The sequence below is a fragment of the Pteropus vampyrus genome, unplaced genomic scaffold (genome assembly GCF_000151845.1).
Source record: "Pteropus vampyrus isolate Shadow unplaced genomic scaffold, Pvam_2.0 Scaffold20, whole genome shotgun sequence".
NCBI lineage: Eukaryota > Metazoa > Chordata > Mammalia > Chiroptera > Pteropodidae > Pteropus > Pteropus vampyrus.
In genome coordinates, this window is record NW_011888801.1 from 12,497,846 (window position 1) to 12,509,957 (window position 12,112).

At 35.7% G+C, this 12,112-nt stretch overlaps 1 protein-coding gene across 2 annotated transcripts in view; it reads right to left on the minus strand.

The window, feature by feature from the left end:
• GLUD1 (glutamate dehydrogenase 1) overlaps positions 1-12,112 on the minus strand; it is a 37,264-nt gene that overhangs the window by 18,698 nt on the left and 6,454 nt on the right. For both annotated transcript variants that reach the window (XM_011355369.2, XM_023527959.1), the window contains exons 2-3: positions 3,155-3,235; positions 2,577-2,632 (exon numbers count right to left, since the gene is read on the minus strand). In XM_011355369.2, coding sequence (XP_011353671.1) covers positions 2,577-2,632; positions 3,155-3,235 — 137 coding nt within the window. The remainder of the gene's footprint in view (positions 1-2,576; positions 2,633-3,154; positions 3,236-12,112) is intronic.

The window sequence follows — 12,112 nt, forward strand, 5'->3', positions numbered from 1 at the left end:
GCTGTGACTTCATCAAACTGGATAACAGAAGATTCCCTGAAATTTCACCTCCCCCAACTCGCGGCCCCACCCAAGCCACATCCAGAAGTATCTTCAGCAAATCAGGTGCTCCTTGCTGAGCAGCACCTAGACTCACATTGGAGGCAGCTGGCTTCGGTCTCTGGCATTGCTTGCTGAATCTTAACAGGTGGCCCCAGAGGGGCACAGGCTTGGGCTAAATTTGATCTGCAGCTGAATCCCTTTTAGGACTGTGCCACTGGACACCTACTTCACAAATCCATACTAATAAGACCGGGAGACTTAGGAGCTTTGCTTAGTACATAGAAACAGCCACAGAAAGGCAGCCAAAATGGGAAGACAAGGAAGCAGAAGTCATATGAGAGAACAGAATAGAGATCCAGATATGATGGAGTCAAGTAATCTAACAGATGCAAAGTTCAAAACATTGGTTATAAAGAGGCTCAATGAACTTTTGGGAAGTGTAGATAAATTCAGTGAGAACTTCAACAAAGAGATAAAAAATATAAAAAAGGAAATTATAAAAGGGAACCAGTCTGAAATGAAGAACACATTATCTGACATGAGAAGTATATTAAATGGAATAAACAAAGGAATAAACAAAGTGAATAAAGAAAAGGATCAAATGACCTATCTAGAAGATGGGAAAGCTAAGGACACTCAATCAGAATGGCAAGAGATAAGATGCCAAGACTATAAAAATAATTTAAGGAGCATATTGGACACTATTAAGGGTCCAAGTATCCATCTGATAGGCATACCTGAAGAAAATCAAGATGTTGAACAGCTGTTTGAAGAAATAATGATAGAAAACTTCCTTAACCTGGTGAAGGAAATGGACATAAAACCCCAGGAAGCTCAGAGAATTCCTAAAATCAGGGCTCTAAAGAGGCCCACACCAAGACACATCATAATTAAAATGCCAAAGGTTAAATACAAAGAAAGAATTTTAAAAGCAGCAAGAGAAAAATAGATAGTTACTTATAAGGGAACACCTATAAGACTGGCAGCTGATTTCTCAAAAGAAACTATGTAGGACAGAAGGGCTTGGTGCAAAATATTTGACAAGATGAAGACCCAGGATCTACAACCAAGAATACTTCATCCAGCAAAGCTATCCTTTAGAGTTGAAGGGCAGATAAAGAGCTTCCCAGACAAAAATAAGCTAAAGGAATTTACCAACACTAAGCCAGTATTACAGGAAATGTTGGAGGGATTTGTTTAAGAAGAAAAAACATTTATCAAAAACAGGAGTAAAGAATGGTAACAACTACATTCCTATCAATAAGTACCTCAAATGGAAAAGAATTTAGGTGCTCCAACCAAAAGATAGAGTAAATGAATGGATAAGAAAACAAGACCCCTACATGCTGCCTACAAGAAACTCACTTGAGATTAAAAAACACATGGACTAAAAGGAAGGAGATGGAAATATATATTGCCTTGATGGACCTAGAAGGTATTTAAATCAGATAGAGAAAAATAAATACCATATGATTTCACTTACATGCGAATCTAAGGAACAAAAAGAACTAATCAAAAACAGACCCACAAATGTAGTGGACAATTTGGTGACGGACAGAGGGAGTTGGGAGAATGGGGTGAAGGGTTAAAGAAGCACAAAATAGTAGCTGATGGATGGTCACGGGGATGGGGAGCATGGCAGAGGGAGTGCAGTTAGCATTAATATGTTGGCTAGGTGGAGGGCCAGGGGAAGGAGGGAGCAATTGGGGGGATCGTTTTATGAACTATATATGTCTAACCAATGTGCTGTATACTTTAAACTAATTTAAAAATTTTCTGACAGAAAAAATAAGTTATATCATATTTTCTATGATAAATTTTCTATGATAAATAACTATTATAAATAGTTATATCATATAACTATTATTATAATAATAGTTATATCATATTATAGGACATTTTCATATATCTTGTTCTTCTCAGAACTCAAGTAGGCATTTCCATTTTAAAGATAAGAAAATGAGAGATCAGAAATTAGGTTATACAGAGTAGAAGTAGGACTCAAATCCTAGTTCCTGTTCTCTTTGTTATTAATATAAGACCCTATGAGTAATCCCTATGGTATAGTTTCATTTAAATGGCTAATTTTTAAAAGAATAAAATCACATATATTTATATTTGTATACAGATGTTAATTTGGTACTATAAAACACAAGAACAACTAGCTTTAATTATCTTGGAACTGACAACATAAACAATAAGATATTTACCAGATTACTTAAGATATTTGTCATTGGAATCTTGAGATCCTGATATAAAAATCTCAGATCATAGTAATTTATAATCATGGATAAGTGCCCCAAAATATGAAGGTATTAATTCCTTTTTAACCAAGTAAGAAAATGAAAAGACATTGATGTTTAGCAGATGACTTTATATGGCAAACACTCAATGAGTTATTTACTTGTTTTTCTATTCCTTTTAAAAGGAAATAGAGACCATTAATCTCACTAGCATGGAAGATATACAGTCGTCTACCAATTTCGACTCCTCTGTAAATGTACCATGTGCACAAATGTCACTTTAATACTTACGGTGTAGTTTTTGGGATTGATCTTAACACCAGCTTTGGCACCCCCAAATGGCACATCTGAAATAGAAGGCTGAAAGTTGTTATTCCATATAAAGGTTAACAAAATTAAGACAACAACACTATGTTAATATCACAAAAATGTGGGATGCTTTAAGCTTCAATTTCAGAAAATTCATGCAATAAACTCATACTGACCTCTTCTGAAATATTGTACTTCAAAATTCTAGTGAACAGATGTGATAAGCCTAGGCAAGTTACAATGCATATTTAATCAGTGTACTTTACTACTTCTAAAAGTTAACAGCATATTTAATTTCCTTCTATGATTTGGTCTTATTTACAGAGCATAAAAGGGGCTTTAAACAAAGATCTATGCTTAGAGAAGATGCAATTAGTTGCTATAAAAAGTTCCCCATTTAAAAAGACTTAATCTTAAGACAAATTGAAAAATGATGTAAGCCTTAAACAGTGCAACTTAAAAAAAATCAGTTCTGACAAAGTCTATTTCTCTAACATCTGAAAAATAATCTTGTATGTAAACATATTTCCACAGAGTAGAAACAAAGGTCACTTACTTACCAACCACTGCACACTTATATGTCATCAGAGAAGCCAAAGCTTTTACTTCATCTACACTCACATCAGTGCTGTAACGAATACCTGGTGGTGTTTAAATAAAAATGGGGTGGGGGGGAGTGGTGGTTAGAAAGAAGGGGATGTATTTAGAACATGTTTCTGACAGGTTACAAATATACCACAAATTAAATATCCTCACACTTTGATGAAAAGGCAATATGAAAGCTCAAAAGGAAAATAAATAAACACCTAGAAAGAGCTACAGAATGAATACTGAATTTGATTTTAAGTATTCTGAGAGCTAAGAGAAAAAGACTGGTGTTGAAGTCCAGTTTTTGCTTTCTGTAGATATGGAGTAGGGTATGCAAGCATCAAACAGAATTCCTGGGGATTTAGAGAGGAATAAGAACTAGTTTTGTCCTTCAGGGACTTACGACCCCATGGGGAGTAATAGTAACCATGATTTCAGAAGACAATTACCTTCAAATGAATGGTTTTTACACTTTTATAAGGGCAACTAACTTGGCGAAGGCTTTTTTAGTTTCTTTTACTTTTTGGTTTGGGTGATTTAGTGGCAGAGAGTTTAAGACTTTTGCTTTCTTATAACATAGATATAGGCAAATGGACAGTCAACAGGATCTGACAGATTCAACTTGGATATCGGCTATCTAAATAGAGGTTTTGGCTTTAAACAGGTATACCGAGAGGTCCTCCCATTACTATCCTCACCTATTGCTAGCCTCTTTTAACCAAGAGATAAAAGCTGAGAAAGTCATCTCTCCTTCTTGGAGATGAGCAATTCTCTTCACTTTTTCTGCAAGGATAGGAGGTGGTCAAGCAGATAGGCAACTCTGAGTCTTTTATCTGAGAATTTTATCTATTGTGTATATGATTATAAAGAGCAAATTCTGAAGCTGAACTTATTTTTTTGGCCTACTGGAAAAACAAAACAATTATATTTAGAAAACTGAGCTCTCAGAACAACTACATCTTACATATAATGGGCTCTTAGAATATATGTGGAGTAAGTTTATTTGTTATTAAAAGTTTAGGAATGAGAAATGATCATTATTTTTTAGCATATAGAAATTCTGTACAGTTTGCTTCCTTATCCATTTTGTTCAGGTCTGTTAAAAACTTTCTTCAATTGTCCGATGCACTTGAGCCCAAAAGAAGGCCTATCGTTCTACTGGGCTTAGGCCAGGTGACCCCATTTTACTTCCCCCAGGCTTGACCACTATGCTATCATCAAGTTCTCCCTGACTACTGAGTCATCCACGAAGAAGATAGAAGACAATATACTTGTGTTCATTGTGGATATCAAGGCCAATAAGCACCAGATCAAACAGGCTGTGAAGCTCTATGAAATGACATGGCCAAAGTCAACACCCTGATCAGGCCTGATGGAGAGAAGATGGCATATGTTCGGCTGGCTCCTAACTATGATGCTTTGGATGTTGCCAACAAAACTGGGATCATCTAAACTGAGTCCAGCTAGTTAATTCTAAATACAATAAATTTTCACTGAAACAAACAAACAAATGAACAAATTTTCTTCATTTCCAGAAGCCATCCCTGAACACCCTACTTAAAATAGCACCTTTTCCTCACCCCACTTTCTAGCCCCTTCTACCTCATTTAATGTTTTACCACTCATTTTTTTACATACTTGTTTCCTGTCTGGCTTTCCACCATGAAGACACACTTTGTTTTGTTTACTGCTTTAATTCCTGGTGCCTAAGATTAATCTTTTCCATAAACATGTAAAGTTCTACACAATTCATCAAAAGTGTCTATACATATGAAAGGACTATAAAGTACTAAAAAGCAAAAGTGCAAGGACCTAAAAAGTACTCCATAGAAAAACAAAATAAAATTTGTAAGTAATATTAAGACCAAGCATTGATATCTTTAAACAAAATGCAAAACTATGTTAGGCCAAGGCTGTGGGTGCGATGCAGTGTCCAGTACTTCCTAACCAGTGACCCTGGCCCAGTAGCATCTGCTGTGGGTGTCTGTGCTTGCTCACCTGCGGAGGTGCAAACACTGCTTTCTTAGGCTTCATGTCAGAATTGCATGGGACAATGCATGTGAGGTTGCTGGTACGATGTCTGCAAATGGCCAATACTTCAATTTCAACTCTTATGATTGCTATTAAAAGTAATACAAACTAGTGGCAAATAAATTTATTTCTTAAAAGTCTCAATTAATAAGAATTTAAACGAACAGCTTAATGTAACTTGATTTCACTACTTCTCAAGATAAATTCATGGGGATAGTAAAATAGTTTACTATTAATCAGTATTCCTCCTATTACATGTAAAGCATGTTTTTCATTTACTTTTTAAGAGTTCGTAGAAATAGTCACTATTTTAATTTTTCCTGTTTCCTTACGTGGAGGAAAAAGTTACTTTGCCTTACCCAGTGCTTACAAGTAATGCATTCAGTGGGAAACTAAAAAATGTCTTGAAATAGTAATAATCATAAATCAGATAGTAATCTTAATACTACAGGTATTCTCTGCTTTTTGAGTTACGTCACTCCACTTTTATGAAAGACCTACGTTAGTACCTATTTACGCTAACCAAAAGAAATCTGAAGAGATTTTCACTTTTATGAAAAATCAGCGTCTGTTATGCAGTGAGCTGTACCCTGAGCAACAGGAGCAGCACTGTTTTTATATGTTAGGGTTATTTTAGGTTTTATATGTTATTTGGTATGATTTGGTAAGTTATCTTTTGGGGAGTTAGGGAATGCTCAAACATTTTCCATACAAACTAATGGTAATTGCTTCTTCACTTTACATCATTTTGACTTAGGAAAGTTTTCATAGGAACACTCTACTGAATAGTGGAGAAAACTGGTGTTTTAAGATGTACATGCTAATTAGAATCCAGACCCTTCCGTTTATAAAACAATGTAAATGTCTAGTTTCTGCAAAAGTCCTAGGATAATGAGTCAGAAACTGCACGTATGAAAAAAAACATGTTTCCACTGGATAGAACCCAGGAATTCCTGTTTGTAAAGCAAAAATTTCTTTCTTAGCCGCACCCATTTAGAACGCTCAACAGCCAGCCAAGACTCAGAAGTTGCATAAATTACCTTACACCACAGGCATTTTCTGTGGGCTATGAACCAATGAACTAATGAATGGAGGCAGGGAGGCACTATAAGGAAAGTCAGGGGAACAAGGGCTGGAGCAGATAAGGGTGGGGGCCCAGAGGGGGTCAGAAGCAAATACAGGTTAAGGTGGTATAGCCTGGGCTAAAGAAGAAACACATTTTCATTTTAACTTTCTAACTAATCACCAACGTTACTTCTGGAAGTTGGCAGATATACTAGTTAGTATAGGGTTACTTAAATTGTTAATTAGAAAAGCAGAAAATCTCGAAGTATTCTCATAAGTAAAATACTCCATTGCAATACTTGAGACAAAACAAACTTCAGTAATAAAGGAGTTACCACACCCAGAGAAAGCTAGTTGCTCTTCCTCTTCTGGGATTGGAAACCAAAGATAATTACTAAAAATATACTGTCGCCTGAAAATTCTCAACCACTTTCTAACGGCTACTAAGAATATGACTGCAAAAAGAGGCTACGCTCTACTAAATTTGAAAATTCAGTAGATTAGAAGAAATTAGCAGAATTGGAGCACCAAAGGACAAAATCATGTAATAAATACTTCAAAGTTCTCAAAGAAAGGGAAAACTTAGCATTTTTGAATGCCTATTTTAATACTTGATTTGAAGACAAAGTTGTTCGATAATGCCAAATAACAGGAAGACACAGACACATACAGGAAAACCAGAAAATCTTTAAATGTTTTAAAGCAAAATGAAGGAGGATCATATTGGCAGTCTGAATATTCTCACTTTTTATAAAACCAAGCCTTTCCTCCTTTATGGTGGGATGGGCAGTGGCAGAGAAGGCTAAAGATGAACAGGACCATTGGGTATCGGATGGACACACATGGACAGAAACTAAAAGCAACGAAAATTTTATTTTAGAAATGAAGTAAATTATAGTTTTTTTGGGGGGTATCCTAAAGTCTTAGAGCACTATCTGTTAGCTTCTGTTGACACTAGCATACTATAGTTTGCGAAGAAATCAACCAAGTCTTTGAACAACAGTGCTGGCAGGTGTAAGAGATTCATAGAATGGAGGAACTTTGAATAAAAAATCTGGCTAAATTAGCAAGTGATGGGGTGATAACACAGCTATGGACCAAAAGACATATCCTTAGAAATGAGTCAAAATCAAGGACCACATGCTCATGGGCTGACAGAGTAATCTGTGCTTTCAGTTCATTGAAACCAAAAACACCACACATGAAAATGTTTATTATTTATCAAACTTAGTAAAGTTGTGGGGAGGGGCTGGAGATAGATTTAAGTACTTACTACAATGGGAACTTTGAAATCATCCCTTTTATTCAAGAGAAATTAACTTACTATTTCATTATTTTGAGCTAACTGGTATCCAGATGTTTCAAAAGAACATTAATGAAATGCAGACATCTGCAAACTATACACAGCACAAAGCATTTCTCTGCCTCTTAACTTAATTAACAAAGATATTCCTTACTACCCTCAAGAGTCTAACCATTGGGGTATATTAAGTTTTTATAGGAGAAATAAAAATCAAAAGCAAAAAACTAGCCGAAGTTGCTGTGGTGATGAAGAAAACACACCAGCTCAAAAATGTCAGTGAAAACCACAACTGAGTAGCTTGAATTTGCTTATTTTTTTTTCCTTTTGCTAGCTGACTCAAAACCAGAAACACAGAAAAAGCTCCTAGCAACTAAGTCACCATTGTTTCTAATGATGAATCATTAAACACATTCATGAAAATTCAAATGGTTTTTAAAATTACCTGAACCTAGATCTTTTAATAGGGTTTGATTTATTCATCAGAAATCCAATTTCCAACTGTATTCTCTCACTTTTCAGAGACTATTTCTTCTGTAATCGAGAACTCTACCATAAGCTTAGAACCCCCAGGGAAGCAAAAAATGTCTTAGAACTCCTAAAATTCATGCAGGAACACTCTTGCCATTTATTCAGTAGCATCTATTTTCTCACTTAATACTAATGTAATTTTGTAACTAATGTAATAGAACAACACAACATAATTAAAAATGAGGAAAGGCAAAGACACAGTGAGGAACTAGTAACTATCAGCAACTAACGACCATGTAAAATACTAGATGTCTCAGATAAAAACTAATCCAGCACTGGGAATGAGCATTTAGTACAGGAGCTAAGCAAAATCATACCTTTTGACAGTCACCATATACTATGTTAAGAAGATTGGAAAACAAACACTTAAGTGTTTTAACTCATTATCAAAATCTTTACTTTAAGCAGTTTGAAGAGACAAACTTAAAATCTCTGGAAAACAAATGTTTAACTGATATTTGAAAAATGCAATAAAAGTATTTCATTTCATTAAGAAATTTAAAATTATATAACATGTACGTTTTCATCAAAATTTAAATACAGAAAAAGCCGAAGTCTCCTCTGCTTACCATTTGTGACTCCAAACCTCCTTGGGGTGACATTTTTAGCAACTTAAATGTATTTATGTATCCTTCCAAATCATTTCCCTGCATTTATATATACATATACACATATCTATAGAACATATAGCTTTGTTTTGTGCTTGAGTATTTAACTTATTGCCCGATGAATGGAAGAAAGAATACACATTTAAAAGAGAATCTTGACGAGTTTTTAATAAGATTCCTTATTCTGATGATTCTAGCAGCAAACTTAGTCACACTATACCAAACAGGTTTTGGAAATGATGCTAGTTAAAACTGATGAATATGAAGCTGGATGACATTTAGCTTAAGATTAACAGTAACTTGCTATAAAAAGGTTCAAAGGGGGTAAAAGCTTGAAATTTCAGATATCCGGTTTCATACAAATTATTTACAAGTCCAGGTGGTATTTGAGACGGATCTTAAGAGAGGAAGAGAAGAATTATAGGGAGACAGGAGACAAGATATGGATAGGCACCACCAGTAGAGACTGTGCTTTGCAAAGGTAAGATTGTGAATGTATATGCCTGTAATTCCAATTTTCCTAAGATCATTTTAAACCATATTTCCCTTATTTTCAAACCCATTCCTCTTTCCTAATAACAGTTTTCTGTCCCTGATACTATTTTTTTTCTCTACCAGTGTCTTAGGCTAGAAATTTGAGTTATCTTGTGGTTCTTCATTCTATATATCCTACCTGTTCAGTAATACTATCCTTTTTTTCGAAATTTTATCTGTTTTTTACTTTCCATTTCCTGTGCTATCACCTATCACTTCATTCTCAGTTCCACTGCTGTATAGCTTTCTGTGCCCTCCTAGGCTTATCATTATCCATATACCAAACCTCAAAGGAGAACTGTTTCTGCTCATGCACTTCTGATACCAAATCTGTGGGTTTTCAACACGAAACAATTCTCCGGTTCTCTGAGAATACCAACTGGATGTCCTGTAATTTAATTAAATTGTGACACTGACTACCCGAAGTTAGTGAAGACCCCATGGGGCTCTGTCCCACAAGACTTCTCTCCATTTCTATCACAAGTATGTGGTGCCCACACTTCTGTCCAACTTGGCTACAAATTAGAGGCTCTCACAACTCTCTCCTCAGGTTTGATAATTTGCTATAATGGCTCACAGAAGTCAGGGAAACACTACTTATGTTTACCAGTTTATTATAAGGGTTCTGAGTGTGGGAGCTTCTGTCTCTGAGAAGTTGGGGCACACCATTCTCCTGGTACATGAATGCACACGGGGAAGCTCTCCAAACCCAGTAGCTTAGGCATTTTTAGGAGGGTCTTTCACATAGGCATGATTATTAACTCACTCTAGTGTACCTCTTCCCTTCCTGGAGCATAGGGGGTTGAAAGTTCCAAGCCTCTAATCATGGCTTTGTCTTTCAGGTGGCTAACCGCCATCTTGAAGCTATCTAGAAGCCAATCAAGAGTTGTCTTGAGGTCCATACCTCAAGATGAAATCATGCTAAGCGAAATAAACCAGACTGAAAAAGTTGAAAATCACATATCACTTATATCTGGGATATAAACCTAAAAGCAACAAATGAACAGGACAAACAAACAGAGGCTCATGGACATGGGCTATAGACTCGTGGTTACCAGAGGATAGGGGATGGAGAGAGGGAGGAGGTAGACGGGGTAAAGAGGGGTTAAATATGTGGTGACAGAAAGAAATCTAACTATGGGAGGTGAATACACAATGTAAATATATATATGCTTACTGTTAAAGTGTAAAGCTGAAACTTACTGGATTTCTTAACCAATGTCACCATTAAAAAAAAAAAAAAAGATTGTCTCATGTCAAAACATGTTCCTATCACCCAGGAAATTCCAAGAGATCTAAGAACTCTGTGTAAGATGCTCCTACTAACCCCTACAACTCAGGAAATTACAAGGGTTTTATGAGCTCTGTGTCAGGAACTGGAGTCAAAACCAAATAGTTAAACAAAAGATGCACCTAGCACTCCTATTACTCAGAAATTACAAGGATTTTAGCTCTGTGTTAGAAGGGAGAGGGAGGCACAGGAGGCCAAATAAATATTTATCATGTCACAACCTTAATTCTCACTATTTACAAATACACAGTCTGTCCCCATGACCCCATCATACATAGTTCCACCTCTTACCTGAGCTGAAGCCACCCCTCTGCTTCTCTTTTAAATGACCTTTCCCCTATTTAACTCCTATACAGCTTTCCCTACTTCCAGCTGTCTCTTCCTGGTACCCTCTTTGAACTCTTTTTGCAGCAACACATTGTTTGGTGTGCTTTCAACTTGTCACTTATTGACAGTTTCTGGGAAAGGAAAATGTGGAAACAGAATACTGTGGGCTTAAAGTAAAGAGAGAATGATGTAGTGCAGAAAAGATTTTGGATTCTGCTCTATTTTAGGGAAATCAATGAAAAACCATTTAAAAAAAAAATCAGCTTTGGGTTTACTTTTAACTCTTTTAGGGACAATCTCTCAGCACAGAGCACAGTACCTGACACAGAGAAGGCAATTAAAAAACATGCAGTGAACACATTAACTATCAGAAATCCCCATGAACTAAGGAACGTTCTTTAAGCATAAAGTTGAAAACCTCTTGTCTACAAGGGATGGAAAAAATTGATTTATCTGGAATATAGTCTATAGCTTGTAATGAACATAGTCCTTATTCAGTAAAGACTCAATATGGGTACAATTTACCCTTAATTATTCCTTTGTTTCTCTTAGTAAAAGTAATTAAAAAGAGTTCATTTAAATCCTAAGGCCCAATATGTACAAAATGCTTTCTAAAAAGCCTATGTTGACATATTTGTGACAGTGATAAACAGCAAAAGGAATATTACTGACAACTTTTATAATTTTCATTTGTCTTATGTTCAGATTTTCTTCTAGCTAAGAAGCAATTCAGAAAAATTAAGTCTCTCAGAGTTTTTCCAAGAATAATGAAGAGGAATAATAGCAATTTTTGATAAAGACTTTTTTTTTTTGCCAGAAGAGCCTTGAATTTGAGGAAAAATCTTTTATTTTGTTGTTTTATTTCTATGTTGTTTTTAGTGAACTCAGCCAAATCCTATATAGCTGTAAGGCCATTCATGTTGTGTTTTTTTAAAATTTTTTTTATTAGTTTCAAGTATACAGTACATTGGTTAGACAGTTAAATATTTTATAAAACGATCCCCCTAATTGCTTTCTCTCCTCTGGCTCTCTGCCTAGCCATTACATTAATGCAGACTGCATTCCCATGCTGTGCTCCCCATACCCATCTATCGACTACTAATTTGTACTTCTTTAACCCTTCACCCCATTCTCCTAGACCCTCAACCCCCCTCCCCTCTGGCCGTCATCAGATTGTCCTCTATATTTGAGTGTTTTTGATGTTTGTTTTTTTTTGTTCCTTAGATTCTGCATATAAGTGGAA